This window comes from Saccopteryx bilineata, chromosome 11 (genome assembly GCF_036850765.1).
Source record: "Saccopteryx bilineata isolate mSacBil1 chromosome 11, mSacBil1_pri_phased_curated, whole genome shotgun sequence".
NCBI classification, from domain to species: domain Eukaryota; kingdom Metazoa; phylum Chordata; class Mammalia; order Chiroptera; family Emballonuridae; genus Saccopteryx; species Saccopteryx bilineata.
The window spans coordinates 25929185-25949436 of record NC_089500.1 but is presented as its reverse complement, the minus strand read 5'-3'; the positions used below and the strand labels follow the sequence as shown (position 1 = coordinate 25949436).

Below are 20252 nucleotides of genomic sequence, written 5' to 3'. Positions count from 1 at the left end.
TGACATGCACAGTTGGTCAGGGTATTGCAAAAACTGTAAACAGGAATTGTCTCCCTCCACTCCCCGGTGTTAACTGCAGAAGACATGATGAGTAGGGATGAAGACCTTGGAAGCTCAGGGACCTAATGTTGTCTGGGTATGTAAAAAGGCTTTAGAATAGTCTGGATGGTCTCTGCACACATTGTTGAGCTGATTAGAAAATAGTGCTTTCAGTAGTATCGAACCTCATTGTTTACTGTTTTTTTTCCTCATACTCTTTTCCCCAACTTCTGGCTATTACTGGCTTGTCTAGGTCCTGGAGTTTCTCAACTCCACATCCAAAGAGTAATCATTCTGATCCTTCCGCTTCAACTTGCCAATTAAATGCAACTGCTTATGTCCTATTCTCTGGGAACACACTAAGATCCTAAAACTGATACATTAATTTAAAATACAAAAATAATAATGGTTTGTAAGCCAAAAGTATAATATAACACAGCGAGATTTTCTAATCAGAAGACCCTGGGTATTGTCTCTCAAATGTAACTACTTGGGTGACCTTGAGCAAGTTATCGAATGTATTAAAGAGTCAGTTGATTCAGGTATCATATAGTAGGCTATACATGGGTTTATGGTAAGAAATTAATGCACTTATGCATGGCTAGTACCTGAGCCACACAGAGCCTTCCAAATACTAAATGCATCATCAACAATATGAACAGGAATATTGTTCCCAGATAAATACTAGACTTTAAACAAGAGCCCTTCTATACTGTAGCTCAAATTGGCGATATGATGATAAAACATCAAGCACTAAAACTCATTCATTTTTTCTTTAGAAAGGAACTGAGTATTCACCAAAATGCACTAAGAATGCAGCTACTACCTACTCTACCAAGCAGTTACGGTAAGAAATAGCTTTCCTTTCAACCTCTTAAAATACTGACCAAGGAGGAAGAGCCACCGGGTGAGGACCCTATTCCTCTGGCTCCAGCACTAAACCAAAGTATTGTCATGATTTCCTCCAGGCTCTTTGAGTTTAACTTTGTTGCTCTGATAATCTTCACAAGACTCCTCTGAACTATAGGTGATGAAAGAGTGAGCATCATTTTGGTTTTAATTGAAAAAAACAAGAGACCTAACCTTTAAATACTGATACAATAAAAAGTAAACATTACTGGATTGTAGCCTTAATTTTGTTACAAACAGCAATTGTTTCTGTTTCTTTTTTTTTTTTTCTTTTTCATTTTTCTGAAGCTGGAAACAGGGAGAGACAGTCAGACAGACTTCCGCATGCGCCCGACCGGGATCCACCCGGCACGCCCACCAGGGGCGACACTCTGCCCACCAGGGGGCGATGCTCTGCCCATCCTGGGCGTCGCCATGTTGCGACCAGAGCCACTGTAGCGCCTGGGGCAGAGGCCACAGAGCCATCCCCAGCACCCGGGCCATCTTTGCTCCAATGGAGCCTTGGCTGCGGGAGGGGAAGAGAGAGACAGAGAGGAAAGCGCGGCGGAGGGGTGGAGAAGCAAATGGGCGCTTCTCCTGTGTGCCCTGGCCGGGAATCGAACCGGGGTCCTCCGCACGCTAGGCCGACGCTCTACCGCTGAGCCAACCGGCCAGGGCTGTTTCTTAAAGTCAATTTCTGTCAATATATTTCTCAAATGTCCTCATCCATCATATGCTTGTCTAAAAACCACACAAGGCAGTTCTAGGATGAAAATAAAGTGTGAATTGAAAGCATTTTGAAAAGGAAAACCACTCTACAATTATAAGAAAATTATTTTCATCACAAACACCACAGCCAGAAGCCAAATTTGCATATTTACACTTCATTATTGGAGTCCTGTGTCTATGAACATTTTTTTAAAAGATTGTAATTTGAGTTTTCATGGTTACTGCACTTTCTGTGACTATCTTGTTTACTTGCTTTATCTAAAAGGAAAAAGTCAGTCAAATCTGCAAAGTTATCAGTTTAATGTCTTTTTTGGTATTTGTTTCAGTGACATTTGTGAGGCTGACAATTCATATCACTGCTAAAATTCAATTAACCAGGCCAAGATGAGGGTCCTGTTAAATATCCCCTTGGGACATGCAGAAGACCACTGTTGGGCTTAGGAATGCCAAAGCCAGCCAGTGTTGGCATCATGAAGAACAGTCATTCTAGAGAGAATCTGATTAACTTCTGCTTGAAGAAGTTTTCCTATGTTCTCAAATTCACTCGCTTTCTCAGTCACTAATAGCTCTCTTGACTGGCATCCAGTTACAGGTTTCTATTCTCTAGGAATTCTGGGAAATGCACTAACAGTGATGATGCACTTCCATCTCAGGATGCTCCGTCATGCCACTCTCAGAAGTCCTAAAGAAACAGTGAAGTTCCCCCAGCCTTCTGAGGAGTATCTGAAGTTTTTACCACCAGACCTATTTATTGTACTTCTCTGATTTCTGTCATGTGCCTGAGGAGAGATTCACATTTAGCTAGTGGGAAAAACTTGAATTTCTATCCCATAGTAATGTAACCATATTTCACTAATTACTACTTTGGAGAAAGAGAACCAACAAAGCAAGACAGAAGAAAGGTGCAGAGGAAATAAACAAATCTCATAGCTCGAAAAAGACCATTAGCCATCACTTTAAGATGCTTAGATTTTCAAGTAAAATATATTAAAAAAATAACAAAAATACATAAAATATAGACACACATCTCTGTGTTAAGCACATATTCATAAACATTAGCTCCATATGAGAACTTTTCAGTTTAAGAAAACTTAGGATGCATTATATATAATATAAAAATCCATATATGTAAGACACTTATCATATGAGAAAACTAATTGTTTTAGCAAAGATTCTTACCTTAGCAAAAGTTTTTATTAGCAGCCAACTTTAAGAAATTCAGAAATAAATTAACTGGAATAACCTAAATTATTGAAACCCAGTTCAAATTTAAGTCAATGCAAATAAAGATGAAGTATCTCAAATTATACATAGACTGCTCAATTTAGAGAATTTAATTTATAAAAAATTGTTTTTGCATGCAACAGCTCAGTAAAGTAACTTAACAAAGTGAGTCTCATGGCAATGACACTGTGAGATGATTTGTCTGGTATGATGGTGGCTGGCACTGAAACATGCAGATTGGCTCGGCCCACACGTGGTCCCCTGGCAGGGACAGCTCTCAGACAGAGTGCTGCGTTCTTTGTAAACACAGCTCTCTCCAGTGGTTACCTTGGTCTTCTTACATGGCACTAGACCCTAATAGCAGGTGTTTCAAGTGGCAAAGGCAGAACCTGCTTCACTCTAAAGACTTAAATTAACCTTAGAAGTTATACCATAATCTACTGTTCAAAAACAAATCACAGGGCCATTCCAGATCCAGGAGAAGATGGGGAGGAGCACACTCCTCCTGACAAGGGAGTGTAAGGGCGCTGCAAAGCCACATGTGAGATGGGACCTATTGTGGTGGCTAACGCAAAATACCACGGGACCTCAAAGATTCCTTGGAAAAACTTGCATCACTTCTTTCTCAGAATTCTCCATAGGAGCCTTGGAAAGCAGCCATACTTGGTACTATGCATCTTCAAAGAGAAAGACAGACGCTAACAGATAAAATTGGCACTCACCTGACGGAACTGCTCCAGGTCGATTTTGTTACCCACCAGCACCAGGGGAATTTCATAGGTGTGACGGACCTGAAAAATGAGCTCTTTAAACTTGGCAGCTTCCTGGAACGACTGGCGGTCGGTGACGGAGTAGCAGACGATGAATCCCTCCCCGCCTCGCATGTACTGCTCCCGCATGGCTGTGAACTCTGCCTGCAAGTGAAGAGCAAAATTGTCATGTTTAAAACAGTGGCAACAATAAAATAATTGGTCAAAAAAAGAGAAACTATGAGAGTGAGAGTTTGGGTAGAAATTTTCTAAAAGTTTATGCTGTACACACTGGCCAGGTAGGTTGGTTGGTTAGAGCATCATCCCTGATACCCAAAGGTTGCAAGTTCAATCCCCAGTCAGGCATATACAGAAACAGATGAATATTTCCCTCTCCCTTTCTCTCTCCCTTCCTACCTGCTCTAAACAATCAAATTTAATAAAATAAAAAAATAAAAATAAGAGCATACTTGTGGGTTTTCATATAGAAAAGCAGTATGAAGTCTAAATATACTATTATAAAAATATTTTTAATTGTTCAGAGTATTAGTCTTTAATCATAGATGATTTAAGAGATTTTAGGGGAGATATATTAAATAGCAGGTTTACCAATGTAATGTTGGTGATTGTACATATAGATTACATACTTTTAATATAGTTTTCCATATAATGACTTATTATTTTAAGGAAAAGAAATCTAAATTTGTTTAAGTACTCCAAACATTAAAACCTATAAGAACTAGTTTCTCCTCAAAAATATACAAATTAGAGTATAACAGTGATTATCTTTATAAACAAAGGAAGTTATTAGCATAGGTGATCATAGCCCCATTGGTACATTTGGGTCTTCTTAGAGCTGTCTCCCTGAGAGATATAAACAGAGGGATCTTGATGCCAAGTCATGAGTCTATTTCTACATTCTGTTGCTTCCTCCATCCGCTTCTCTCTCTGCAGAGAACAGAATTACCTTTCACAATGTATCAATGTCTTAACCTGAGGACATTGCTGTATTAGTTTTTCATGTTGCATCACTCCTGAACTACAATTTTCTGGCAGCTGAAAATTCAATATTGGCTCTGTATTGCATTCGGAGAAATTCCTCTCAAACTGAAATATCTGTTTTCACTCACTATTATTCTGAATCTATTGTTCAAGTCACAAGAGCTAATTAGGTTCATGCAAAGGGAAAATAGAAAACAAACTCTGGCTGTGGAACAAGCCATACTAAATAATCAAAGAATACAAGAACATATTGTGACTTGGAAAATTTGTGAGATAAATAACCAAAGGAAGGGAGATTCACATGAACTTGAACTGTATTTGAGCTATGAAGCAAAGATGTGAATTCTTCACCCAGTAAAAGGTTTGCAAGATCTACTGAAATGTTTTGCTCAGAGTAATTATCTAAAGAATTATTAATTTGACTTAACATGGCTTGATTTTTGAGGGATGGGAACATTTACATAGCTCCAGAGATTCTGGAAAACTGGGAGGCTTACAAGTCTATAAAGAGTAATAAAGTTAGTAAGATCTTAAGTTACTGCATGGATCTCAAACTGTGTTCAGTCAAAAAGGAATGAGTGCAAACAGTTTCACTGGGTTCACCCAATCATTGCAAAGTTTTACAAACTTGAGCCTGGCGGGGAAACAAGACTTGTCCATAGATGGACAGAAAGTTAACCTAAAATTGGTTTGAATAATTCATGTTCCCTCCCTGTCAATTTACTTAGTATTAAATTTAATTTAAACCTAAATTTCACTATGTCAGTCAAATATACTAACATCAGAGAAACAAATCTACTTGGTCCCAATTTTGTTTATCTCCAAAAAAGTATCTGAGGCCCCTTGTTGTTCTGAGATTCTTTAATTGTGAAAACTATTTCTCAGTCAAGAATCTCACAGCTAATATGGATCAACTACAGAATTTTGGGCTGAAATTGCTAAATGATGTTTCCCAAATTTATAATTAGTGTTCAAAAAGAAACAATAGAAGCATTATAGAAATATATGTACTATTTAAGAAAATATAAATGGATTTGTTACATCAGCTGTATATGATTGAAACCATAATAAAAGTGCTAGCTAAAATAAACTGGAGAAGATTCATTTTACAACTTATAGTTCATGTTACTTGCCAATATTTTAACTAGCTTTTTGAAATTATTTTATTATTAAATTTTATTATATAAACAATTAAGCATTAAAGTGATTTTTGTCTATTGAGTATTGAAAAATAAATACACACTGAAAGATATATAAAGGGATACCAAATATATACAATTAATTTAATTTTCTTTCCACCTCAAATTCCCACTTTCCCTTCCCAAATGTGTAACAGTTAGTAGTTTATCTTTACAGAAATAGTCTTTGTGTACACAGGCATAGACATACATAGTCCACCTTTATATACCTTTTTATACTCAAATGGAAACACAATATACACTTTTTACTTTTAAGCTTAATTAAGATTTAATAGCCCTATAATGTATCTTGAAGGCCATTCCACAGAAGCATATACATTATCTTTTATGAATGTATAATTCCTTTAATGCATGTACCACAATTTAACTAGTTGCCTATGAAGAAGCATTGAGTCCTCCATTTCTATTAAAAACAATGCTTCAATGTATATCCTTAAACATCCTTAAGATTTATGTATAGCTGAGAGCTACTGTTGCTAAATCAGAGAACTAACATTTTTACTTTTTGAGAAACAGTGCCAATCTTGCCACCAAAGACATTATACCGGTAACTCCAACATTAAAGCGCCTATTACTGCTCATTCTTACAAATATCATGTATCAAATTTGTTTACCCTTTATAAATTTTAGAGTAAAAATGTAGTATCTTGTTCTTTTCATCTTCATTTACTTATGAGCCATACTAAGTATCTCCTGTGTTTACTATCTATTTACAAATTATTTTCTAGATATGGATTTTATTTTGGGATAAGAAATAAGATATCTTTTGGGTTCTGGAATATTTTTAATGTTTGGACTGGGGTAGGTTTTTCTTTTCTGTCATACATAAGAAAACAACAATAAATTTGTCTACTTCAACAATACACCACAGAGAAAAGACTAATAAATTTTAAAAATTCCAACAATGTGAAGGTAAAATTCACAGGAAACAATATTGGATGAATCCATGAGTGACTATCCAACCATGTTGGTAAACAAGACTCAATATCATATGTGTGTTCTATTATAAACAGATTTTGGGGGCCTCATCTGATCTGAATCAGAGTCCCCAGTAGGGGGCTCCATCATTAGTATTCTAAAGGGCTCCTTGTTTGATTTCTCCTTACACCTGGATGTAGGGGTACATAACTACGTTTAAATTCAAAAGTGGTCTTTAATGATCTGAGAGCACAAAATCTGGGAGGCCCTGTACATGACTTCTAGGTCTGTTACTCGCTTAGAGCATGGCCTCCAACAAATCACCTAACCCCTCAGCGCCTCCGCTTCCTCTTTTGTCAGAGGGGATTAGAACACACACTTAGCCTGTCTTACAGGGCTGTAGCAAGGATCAAAGGAGAGAACAGATGTGAAAATGCTTTGATGAATTTTTAAAATACGATACAAATTAATCCTATTATTATCTCTGGTACAAATTCTGCAGAATAGAACCTTTCACTGGGAGAACAGGCATGAAATCCTCTTAAAGCTGCATTAAATATAAATGCGGGAGTATTGCTCAAATACACTCCATCAAAAATTTAACCTTTTTTTTTTTTCAAATAGAGGAAGCTTTCTACCAATAAAACAGATATAATTATCTCAATGAATGGAGAAAACACTTTCTCTTCACTGACTTATCCATACTAACCTTTCCATAGCAGATCTATGTGCATTACTTAAAAATTCAATGGAGTCTGGTGGGGCCCAGAGAATGGAGGAGAAACTCTGAAGCTAGGTATCAATTTAGGAATATGATACTGAAATCATTTTAATAAAAAAATGCAATGTTCAACACGTTGCTTCCATCTTTGTTCACCCATAAATTAAGGGCCCCTATGCTTTCTGTTCTGTGTATCTGGAATGTGAATATCTTCTTCATTTGCTTCCTACTATAAATAAAACCTGTCAGTTAATTATTCAGGAACACTACTACATACCATTTGCTTATCCATAAATAGCTAAATAGCTATGAAACTGACCCAATGTGTTAAATGCTACAAACACAAGCATTATTAATATTTTCTCAGCTATTTTAGGTACAACACTGCAGCTTGATCAGCTCCTTTTGATTGCTTCCTGGTATTAAAATAGTGTGAGAGTTCTCTTAATTCTGTAAATAATTTTTGATTAATCTCAAATCTCAGTTTCTTGATTACCAGAGCAAGTTTTTTGAGTGGGTTTTCAGAAACTTAAGAGACTGAACCAGTGCCCCACTGCATTCAGCGCATCTACTACAATATACAAATGACTGTAAATTGTTTTAGCATTAAAGTCAGACCCTCCTTTCAACTGTTTCCTAACACAACATGCACACACACCTTTGTCTACACTGGTTGTAATACCCACAATAACCACAGCTCTGCACCAAATTTATCCTCCTAGTAAAAAAAAAAAAAGTAAATAATAAAAGAAATTCAGTCATACACATAACATTTTGCTAACTGGTGAGCTATATTAAGAAGTAAAGAAAAATACAACCCTGTCCTGGTTGGAGATATTCAACTAGGCCAGCATAAAACAAATGAGAAGCCACAGAGTGCTTAATGAACCAGGGGGTTCAGGGAAGGGCAAGAATAGCTTGCAGGAGGCAGGCTACGAGGGCTTGGGGTAGGAAATGAGATCTGGTATTTTTTTCTTAAATTCATTATTTGTAAAGAGCTCCTCAACTTTAATGCAATCCTACTTCCAAAGATTGTATATTGTCACCATTAAATAACCTTTCCTGATTCAAATTCAACCTTTGCATGGCAGTTAAAGATCTGGGGCCTGATAGTCAACAGTTCAATATTTGGAGTTTGTCAGAGGAGCAATATGGTCGTTGCTTTTGTTTACATGTTTTTAAAGAAGAAAGAATAATAAAATAAAATATTATGAAAGGAATGAAAGTGTAGGTATCAAATTTATTGTAATGGATGTGAAGTACAAAGACTGAAATCGGTTGAGTGGGAGTTTCTCAGTGTCGAGCTGATCTGTGAAGCTGGTGAAGAATGCTCAACTGAAATGGAAATGAACGAGGGGCTTTTATAAATGCTGATACCATAGGGTCAAAATTTTATCCTGAAAGTCAAAATCTAATTCAGGACTTTATATTGTTTTGTAGTTTAAAGAGGGTATAACTATCTTCACCATTATACATTTATTTGTCATCTCTCTTTCAATGTTTGACATGTACTTTCAAGAATGCATTAAATCATGGAATACTGCCTAACTCAATCATCAAATATTCATTGAACACTTATTATGTGACAGGCATGTAAAATTTTAGATATAAAACAATGCATATAATTCAAAGATAATGCACATTATATATAATACATATAATAGGATACAATTAAATAAAAATATGGATAAATATGGAAAAGAAGAAATAGAAACTCAAGCATTAAAACCAAGATAAAGTGAGAACACAATTTCTTTTTTTTTTTTTGCATTTTTCCGAAGCTGGAAACGGGGAGGCAATCAGACTCCCACATGCACCCGACCGGGATCCACCTGGCATGCCCACCAGGGGGTGATGCTCTGCCCACCAGGGGGCGATGCTCTGCCCATCTGGGGCATCGCTCTGTTGCAACCAGAGCCATCCTAGCTCCTGAGGCAGAGACCACAGAGCCATCCTCAGCGCCCAGGCCATCTTTGCTCTAATGGAGCCTCAGCTGTGGGAAGGGAAGAGAGAGACAGAGAGGAAGGAGAGGGGGAGGGGTGGAGAAGCAGATGGGCACTTCTCCTGTGTGCCTGGCCGGGAATTGAACCCGGGACTCCTACACGCTAGGCCAATGCTCTACCACTGAGCCAACTGGCCAGGGCCGAGAACACAATTTCATCTGTAAACTTGACTCTCAACTTTTAGACATCCAAAGCTACAATAAAAAAAAACACAATCAATTATAACACTTTATGATCAATAAAATAACAACACACTAATGGGTCAGGTGACACAAATCTCTCCCTAAGCACTGAGAGCTGAAAGCAACTTTTCTTATGGGTGTTCAGATAAGGAACAATATCCTCAATATCCAAAGGATCTGTAGGATCAAGTTTCCTAGGTCTAAGTCTCTAATTGTATTTTTCAATGTAAGTGTCAGCAAACATTTTGTAGACTTACTCCATGGTACTACTGTAACAAGGCTCAAGCAAGATAACAGAAAAGTTGTTTTGTAGAAGATAGAACAGCATGTTAAAATTGAGCATAATAGCTAAAATATTTTGATTTTATTGTTTGAAAAATTGTAAGGGCCCATGAGGTATTGAACATGGAGGATTCAGGGTGCCTAGAATCTGGCTATCATGAACATGGTCCTGTAAAGCTCTTACCTCAATATAACTCAAAATAAATGCTAATATTACAATACAGGACAGGCTACATAATTTGTAGGCCTGGTGCAAAATGGATATATGGGGACCCTGGTTCAAAAATTAAATATTACAAAACAGGAACAGCAGAGCCTTAAACAAAATACAGGACCCTTCTGACCATGGAGCCCTGGACAATTGCATGAATTGCAGGCCCATGAAGCCAGTGCCATTGACATGAAAAACCACAAAAAAGCATGTGAGGAAAATTCCAAAGAGAGGCTCCCTGCACAGGTCTTCCAGAGGAAGGGCCAGTGGCAATTATGCTCAGAGGTTAAGGCACTACTGAAGCTTCCTGACCCCAGTGAGGGACACAAACCCAGACAATGATGGATGTGCAAGGTGGTGTGAAGTGTGGGTTTGGGGAGAAAGTGAGAGACATGAAGGAGGGGAATGCCATATATACTTCACACAGAAAACAGTTATTACAGAGAGAGACATGTAGCTCATATAGAATGGCATGTTTCTGTTGTCAAGTGAAGTAACCTTACTAAAAGCACGTGACAACTAGGTTCTGGATTAGATGTGATAGGATACCAAAAATTCAATATAATGAGATATATGTACGGCCCTATTTTAGAATTGATCTGGCAATAGTTGAATGGAGTAAACGGATGTTGAAGGTAGAGAAAAACTACTAAAGGCTTTTGAAGTAATTCTGAAGCAGTTTTCCATGGGGGAAGAAATAGAATGAAAAATTCTTGAGAGGTCGTGATGTAGAGAAATGGAGAGACGAGAAATATTTCTGACTTGGTGGACATTATTGTGGGTATGAGAGAGAAAATATATTTTAAACGATGCTATAAATGGTTCAATCAGTAATGCTGAGCCACTGGGTGGGCTTCTGCTCATGTTCTACTTCTGTGGTCTGTGGTATTAGCTCCTACGTTAGATAGGAAAAAATCAAAATGTAGAGATACTAAATAAGATGGCCAAAGTCCTAGAGACACCATACCACACTGCTTATCCAAGAAAGGAAGAATTAATTTAATTTTGCTCCAGTGTTTGTAGCTCTAGAGCCTAGAAAACAACAGAAGTCATAATAAAATGATGCTGATTGAGAAAAGGAAATAACTTAGGGACCACTGTGTCACAAAGATTTGTCTAGAGCCAACCCTAGAAACCTAAAAGGACCTATCCATAGGCAACTGGAAATCGGTTTTATTTGTTTTTAATTATTTTTTTATTTAGTGTTTTCATTGGGTGGCACTGGTTAACAAAATTATATGGGTGTCAGGTGCCCAATTCTACAACAGTTCATTCATACACTGTATTGTGTGTTTACCATCCCAAGTCAAGTCTCTGTCTGACATCATTTATACCATTTATACCCATATTCCCTCTTCCTTCAGCAATCACTACACTATTGAGGTAGCAGAGGGTTTAAGCAAAAAGGGGGAAAACAGAAGAAACTTTATGGAGATAGACAACAGTATGAAAACGGTTTATGTGAAAAGAGAACAACTGAACGAGGCAGGGCTGAAGGCCACAGGAGACACGTCTTTGGCTTGATCATGAGAACAGGAATAAAGGTGACTAGTCTGGATTAGTTCTGGGAACAGGGATTGTTTTTGCTACATTTTGTGGGGGGCTTTGGAGCTTTGTCCCATTGAGAGTATACTTATCTATTTTAAAGGAGATTTTCTGAAAATAGTTTTTCACATCTTTTAGTTTTGTTCCTTCCTGCCAAACAGTGCAGATTTAGGCACTTACTACCCTTCCTCTGTATTGTAATCTGTGTGCTTTGCTCCCTTTCCCATCACTAGACTCTAAACTTTCAGAGAGAAGAGCATTTCAGCATTGCATTCTCCAAAGCACTAGGGATGGTGCCTGGATCAGAGACCAGTAGATAATTATATCATTTTGTTAATTACTTACTTTAAATGTTTTTAAGTAATGTTACCATTCCCTGGATGATGTACACTTTAAGGAGCGTAAGGTTTAAAGGATGGAGGCTGGAGATAAAAGGAAATTAAAATCAAATCTCTCAATTAAATTGATAAAACTTTTGGTTATTTACTCACTCATGTACATGTAAGGCCAGGTCTAGTTTACCATTTATGTAAACATGCATCCCACTGAAATCTGCAATAATTAAAAATCAATTTAATGATTCTCATTTCATTTCTTACCTTGAATCATTTGTCTTATTTTAGTAAGAGAAGAAAAACGAATCTCACCATCTCTGGATGCATCAAATTTCTATCCCAGAGAAGTCAGTTTGCCTTTCACCAATCTATTTGACTTGTACTTTCTCAGGGACTTAAAAGTTTCATGACTGCCTCCGGTGATACAAATCCACTAAAAGATATTTTTATCACAGCTTGTTTCCTGCTTATCCTGGAGGTCACTCATACTGTGAGCTGCTTTCCTGCTAATAAAATCTACAGGAATGCATCTTAGAAGAAGGCAGCATAACTGTGTCACAAAAGGATTCCATCTACAACACTTTCGTCATTCCCAATACAATACTGAAAGAATCATACCAACAAAAATACAGTGGATGAGAAAATGCACATGTCAAAATTGCATTTGCCAATTGATTTAGAGTACACAATAGGATGCTACAATTTAAAAAATGATGCATGAGACGTGTATTTAAACAGGGTTGGGCAAAAGTAGATTTATAGATATAGGTGAAAGTTTATTCTTGTATTGTTATATACTAATTATATTATTTTCCATACAAATACGTGTAGTTCTACTTCTGCCCCACCCTGTATATACATATATGTGTGTGTGCACGTGTGTGTATTCACACATACTGCTCTAAAAAGCCTATCACATAAAGTATTTCTGTTGGCTAAATAGAAAAAAAGAATTACCATTTGGTGGTCCTGGTAAAAATCCTAATCATCTTGTTTTGTGATACTTAGAATAACTTGCTACCAGATAATCTAAAATTTTAGAGATTTATTGAGAAGCTGTTATGCCTTCACAAAACATATGAGGAAAAGATGGCCAAAGTGTTTTTCCTTCATAATATAGGAGTTAATGGGTGGCAAAGATGCTTTCCTTGACCAAATTCCATTTAGGCTCCCCCAAACTTTTCAATTAGGTCTTGATGCTTGGGCCTCTATGTTTCTTTCTGCATTGTCCAATTTTAGCAACAACTCTGCTAAATTGATGTAGCCAGACTGGTGCCCCATCCTCCTTTTTTTTTTTTTTTTTTTTGTATTTTTCTGAAGCTGGAAACGGGGAGAGACAGACTCCTGCATGCGCCCAACCAGGATCCACCCGGCACGCCCACCAGGGGGCGATGCTCTGCCCCTCTGGGGCGTCACTCTGTTGCAACCAGAGCCACTCTAGTGCCTGGGGCAGAGGCCAAGGAGCCATCCCCAGCTCCAACGGAGCCTCACTGCGGGAGGGGAAGAGAGAAACAGAGAGGAAGGAGAGGGGGAGGGGTAGAGAAGCAGATGGGCGCTTCTCCTGTGTGCCCTGGTGGGGAATCGAACCTGGGACTTCCACACGCCAGGCCGACGCTCTACCACTGAGCCAACTGGCCAGGGCCCCCATCCTCCTTTCATACCATCCGGGATATTTAATCAGGGTCCTCAGCCTCTACCCTCCTCCAAGTGATGTCTGATCTTCACCCGGGCCTGCCTCAAGTAAGCATCCTACTAGGATAGTTTAGCCAAAACCCTCCCTTCTCTTAAACGTTTCTGCTTAGCAATTTTCCATCTACCCATCCCCACCCTGTTCCTTGATTATAAATTCCTACTGTCAATGCTGTGTTTGGAATTTTTATACTGAGGTCTCCTTTCCTTATTGTGAATAGTCCTGAATAAATCTGTTTTTACCACTTTAACTGCTGTCTGGCTCTGACTTTTCTTTAGTAGTGTGTGGTCCCTGTAATGTGCTAGATATCCCTTACATTCTGGCTTAGTTACAGTCTCCTGGGTGGCTGCTCTAACCCCGGGCTCCCTCTTCTCCAATCAATCCATCATTTATTTATTTCCCCATGCCACTAATCTTCTTTAAGCAGTACATTCATTATGCTGCTGCTCTGCCTCCAAAAGTTCAGTGGTTACCCATTACCTTTCATGTCAAATCTATACTCATCTGCTTGATTTTAAGACCTATATTATCTGATATCTTGCCGCATATCCAGCTTTATCTCCAATTAACCCTGACTATGTACTTTCTGTACGCTAATGGGGTCACATCTTTCATGGCTTACTCACATTATGTCTTCTCTTACCATTGTGCCTTAACGCACTTCATTCCCTGCAACAGCACTTTTTCAAGCTAATAGAGAGTTTAGTGACTATTGGCTGCAACTCTTATTCTGCAAATGAGGATATCAGTGCCCGTAAAAGTAGGTATGATGTCATTTTCCCACAGCTAATTAAAACAGCCAAGTCAGAAAAACCAGTCTTTTAATCTCTTTTTCCTTGTTGGGAAGCTGCCCTTTCTCTTCTGTGACCAGTACATTTTTTTTTCTTTCATAAACCTAAATATAGGTAACAAACCCAGCCCTTACTATTAATCAGTTGTGTATCTTTTCCTCACTTATGAGCATCAAAAACTAGCAACTAATAATACCTCTATTTCATAATTAATTAGCAATTAATTGTATCTTTATTATATTGAGTTAGGTTTGTGTCATTGAGTTTAAATATTCTGGGGTCAACATCAAGCCCTGAACTATGTTTAATGTTTCTATTGCTCAGTAGATTTTTAGATATATGATAACTTCAATTAAACTGCTGCTGTTTACCCATATAATGTTAAATAGTGTCACCCTAATAAATTAAAAAAAATTAAACTGCTGCTATTCAAATGAATAAATACCATTTCTAATAAATAGTTATGCTTTTTTTAAATTTAATTTAATTTAATTTTATTTTTATTTTTTTGTATTTCTCTGAGGCTGGAAACGGGGAGAGACAGTCAGACAGACTCCTGCAAGCGCCTGACCGGGATCCACCAGGCACGCTCACCAGGGGGCGACGCTCTGCCCACCAGGGGGCGATGTTCTGCCCCTCCGGGGCGTTGCTCTGTCGAGACCAGAGCCACTCTAGCACCTGGGGCAGAGGCCAAGGAGCCATCCCCAGCACCCGGGCCATCTTTGCTCCAATGGAGCCTTGGCTGCGGGAGGGGAAGAGAGAGACAGAGAGGAAGGAGAGGGGGAGGGTTGGAGAAGCAGATGGGCGCTTCTTCTGTGTGCCCTGGCCGGGAATCGAACCTGGGACTTCTGCACGCCAGGCCAACGCTCTACCACTGAGCCAACTGGCCAGGGCCTAGTTATGCTTTGTTTAGAGCAGGGGTCCCCAAACTTTTTACACAGGGGGCTAGTTCACTGTCCCTTAGACTGTTGGAGGGCCGGACTATATAAAAAACTATGAACAAATCCCTATGCACACTGCACATATTTTAAAGTAAAAAAACAAAACAGGAACAAATACAATACTTAAAATAAAGAACAAGTAAGTTTAAATCAACAAACTGACTAGTATTTCAATGGGAGCTATGGGCCTGCTTTTGGCTAATGAGATGGTCAATGTGCTCCTCTCATTGACCACCAATGAAAGAGGTACCCCTTCCAGAAGTGCAGCGGGGGCCGGATAAATGGCCTCAGGGGGCCACATACGGCCCACGGGCCATAGTTTGGGGGCTCCTGCTTTAGAGTTTAGAGGATGTGTATGTTCTAGAACAGAGATAATTAGAAAGCTTCTCACAACACAGAGGTTTGTGAAGACATATGACACATTTTCCTAGATTTATCTTTTTATCTCATAGAACCCAAAGTAACAAATCCTAATTCCAGTGTTTTATTACTGAATAATTTGGTCATCAATTTTATTTTCAAAAGTCCTTGAAAACATGCCTGCTTTAATATGCCATGCCTATTTCAAGAGTACTCTGCTATCAGAATGATTCTAAAATTGTTCTATGCTATTTAGACTTCAGAGGTAAATCAGAGAATCTGAATTAGAGGACAGTAAGAGCTTGACTTTGCTGGCAATATGGTGGCAAATTATCTGGCAGGTATGGATTCAGGGTTAAGTAGAAGAGAAAAATAAAATAAGAAGAATATGTGTTCTGGAGAACGTCAAATCCATCTGCAAAGCTGATCTAGTTATCACCTAACCACAAAGTTTCCTGCTGTACCTATCTCAGGGTTGGATCCAATTTGCTCAAATATAGATTGAATAGAAAATAGAGTAAATAAGACATAGATTAAATATTTCAGGGAGTTACATAGATTTGTAAACAACAGAGATAAAAATGTATTGGGGAAAAATACAAGTTAACCCAATTGTAGCAGATCAAAGACCCTAGGAAATAGTAATTGTGACTGCAGAGGTAATAAATAAAACTCTTCAGAGGCCAGGGGTTGGCCATAGTTATTTGTGCGGTAAATGTAGGATGGGCAATGTCTTAGGAGTTCTCTCCCTCTGATAGAGGCTGTAGAAGGCTATTTTGTGTTAACAAAACCTCAGAATCTGGCACAGTGTAGATCATGGAAGGGTATTCCAATATGAATCTCCAAGACATTTCAAAGTTTAATATTTAATACAGAGGTAATGATTGATGTGAGGAGAAAAGGCAAAAACCAACTGTGCTCTTGATACTATATGTTTAAAATTTTAAAAATGGAAAAAGAATAATGGTGAAAATAAAAACAAAGAACTTTCAAGCAACACATGCAGAAAACCTTATTGTAGAAATGCCAGTCCCAGAGATATCTGCAGTGAGTCTGCATATGTATGAAATCTTGAGATTTCTGTCCTAGATAATACAAAGTAACAGCATAAAATAAGTCTCTCGCCTAGTTTTCATGATTCAGTACAGGTTAACACACTTGATAGGTACTTCCAAAATTTGCAGACCCTTTCCTTCTCTCTTAAAGTAACATCTTTCAAAGCTGCTGAATGAAAATTTATCAAGGTAATCAAGTTTTTATTTTAAAACCCACTATAACAGATGGTTTTTCTTCCATAAATAGCAAACCATCTATTCCAGTGTTAAATTTTAGCATTATTAACTGAAGGATGATCCAAATATAGAAAATATTCTATTTTATATTTAGGGGGGAAAAAAGAGATGTTAACTAACTCCAATAAAAGATTATTAGTAACATCCATGATAGATTGTTTCTGATTTGCTTAAAAGATAGTAGATAAAACAACTGATAAAAGAAATTTCGTGACAGTCAAGTCATTCATGTCAAAGAAAGAAAATGTCATGAAGCTACAACTAGCAAAGAGCCACAGAGGGATATTAAGCAAGGGCCTCTGGGGCTCGAGTCAGTTTGAATTCTGATTCTGTCACTCTATATAGTTCCACAGGACTCACTTTTTCATCTGTGCAATAGGGTAAATAAGACTGCTTTCCCATAAGGTAGTTATGAAGACCAAGTAAATTAGCAGAACTAAAGCTCTGAAGATTTCTCTCTGTGAAGCATTTCCAAGTGTTCCTAGGACACATGAAGACCCAATACACCTTCGCTATTATTAACATTGCTTGTCCTATCAGGTCTGTTTCCTCTGCTTAATCCAAGAGAGATCCAATAGCTCTGTCTGTCCTACATGGTCAAGAATAGGATGTGGAATTTGCAGTTAGAACTTGCCTCTTTTAACCACCTATTTTGTATGAACAGAGTCACAAATGAATCTAAAACCACAGATAGCTCCTTATAAAAGCAAATTTTAATTGTCCTCTAAAATAAATTTACTGCTGTTTAATCCAGTATTACTACTAAAATACCCATTTAAAATTTTTGTTTTATTTTATATTGATTCCCAATGCTTATTCCTTATTTCAAGTAAAAGTACCTTTATAATATTTTTATTCTACTGGAACAGCTATTAATTTCCCAAAACTGAACTCTACTTCTGATGAGAAACAATTCTCCTTTCCAACACTATGCCTGAAAAACATTGACTTTTGATGGTAGCTCTTGGCACATCATATAATATAGAAAACAAAATAAAAATACTTTGGTTTAACATTCTGTAAGTACAGTACTTTAATATAATAACTAAAAGCAAAAGGATTTGCTCAAGAGGATTTCATGAAGTCCATGGCAATTTGCATTAATCTGACCATTCTCCTATTGTTTGCCTACCTGAATGAAGGTTTTCTGGGTATAAATCTTATAGATTAACACACTGGGGAAAGCCAACACTGGTGTTTGAATGCATTGTGCAAGCTAATGTACAGAAGCTGAATACCAATGGCTCAGGAAAGACATATTTTAGCACACTCTGCAATTGCCTCTGCAGTTCTTGTGCCTCAAATTGCCCTCTCATTCCTCAAAGTTTAAACGTTGCAGGTCACATCTTCTCAAGATTCTGTTCAGAGTAGAAATAAATGCTCTTAGATGTTTTAAATCTCACAACATGTTTTATAGATATGTATTATGTGTGTATATATATATGCATACATACACATACATATAGAATACATGCATATAGATGTATATGTGTATGTATATTCTGTCTTACTATATTTATATTCATATATTCTGTCTTATACTTTCCACTGCATGATGGGCAGCCTGTTATGGTGCTTGAACACTGAATCTAGTAGGCCCTCTAAAAATATTTGTTAATAACAAACAAACAATCCAATAAAAAAATGGGAAGAGGATATGAATAGACACTTCTCCCAGGAAGAAATACAAATGGCCAACAGATATATGAAAAGATGCTCATCTTCTTTAGCTATTAGAGAAATGCAAATCAAAACGGCAATGAGATACCACCTCACACCTGTTCGATTAGCTGTTATTAGCAACTCAGGTAATAGCAAATGTTGGAGAGGCTGTGGAGAAAAAGGAACCCTCATACACTGTTGGTGGGAATGTAAAGTAGTACAACCATTATGGAAGAAAGTATGGTGGTTCCTCAAAAAACTGAAAATAGAACTACCTTATGACCCAGCAATCCCTCTACTGGGTATATATCCCCAAAACTCAGAAACATTGATACGTAAAGACACATGCAGCCCCATGTTTATTGCAGCATTGTTCACAGTGGCCAGGACATGGAAACAACCAAAAAGCCCATCAATAGATGACTGGATAAAGAAGATGTGGCACATATACACTATGGAATACTACTCAGCCATAAGAAATGATGACATCGGAACATTTACAGCAAAATGGTGGGATCTTGATAACATGATACGAAGCGAAATAAGTAAATCAGAAAAAAACAGGAACTGTATTATTCCATACGTAGGTGGGACATAATAGTGAAACTAAGAGACATTGATAAGAGTGTGGTGGTTACGGGGGGGAGGGTGGAATGGGAGAGGGATAGGGGGTGGGAGGGGCACAAAGAAAACAAGATAGAAGGTGACAGAGGACAATCTGACTTTGGGTGGTGGTTATGCAACATAATTGAACGACAAGATAACCTGGACTTGTTATCTTTGAATATATGTATCCTGATTTATTGATGTCACCCCATTAAAAAAATAAAATTATAAAAAAAAAAAAAAAAACAAAAAAACAGGAACTGTATTATTCCATACATAGGTGGGACATAATAGTGAAACTAAGAGACATTGATAAGAGTGTGGTGGTTACAGGGGGGAGGGGGGAATGGGAGAGGGATAGGGGGTGGGAGGGGCACAAAGAAAACAAGATAGAAGGTGACAGAGGACAATCTGACTTTGGGTGGTGGGTATGCAACATAATTGAACGACAAGATAACCTGGACTTGTTATCTTTGAATATATGTATCCTGATTTATTGATGTCACCCCATTAAAAAAATAAAATTATATAAAAAAAAAAAAAATAATTGTTAAGGGAATAAAGAGTCACACTTTAAACAAACTCCTTTATAGTTTTTATGGCTCTTTCATAAGCTTAAAATTATCCTTTTAATTTTTCCATTGATTTGATAGAGAAGAATCAACTTGTTCCAATTAGTTGTTCCATTTAGTTATACACTCATCAGTCCTTTCTTGCATGTGTCCTGACCAGTGATCCAACCCATGACCTCTGCCTACCTCTATCCATCTGGCCACCCAGCCAGGACCATAGCTTAGTTTCTTTAAAGTAACAAAATTAAAACCTATCAAGAATTCCACTTCATAGGTTAGAAAAATAGAGCTCATTAATATCGATGTCTTTC

The 20252-nt window shown here is 37.7% G+C and overlaps 1 protein-coding gene across 1 annotated transcript in view; it reads right to left on the bottom strand.

The window, feature by feature from the left end:
* RIT2 (Ras like without CAAX 2) overlaps positions 1 to 20252 on the bottom strand; it is a 355142-nt gene that overhangs the window by 148622 nt on the left and 186268 nt on the right. The window contains exon 4 of the mRNA XM_066246856.1: positions 3603 to 3794. Coding sequence (XP_066102953.1) covers positions 3603 to 3794 — 192 coding nt within the window. The remainder of the gene's footprint in view (positions 1 to 3602; positions 3795 to 20252) is intronic.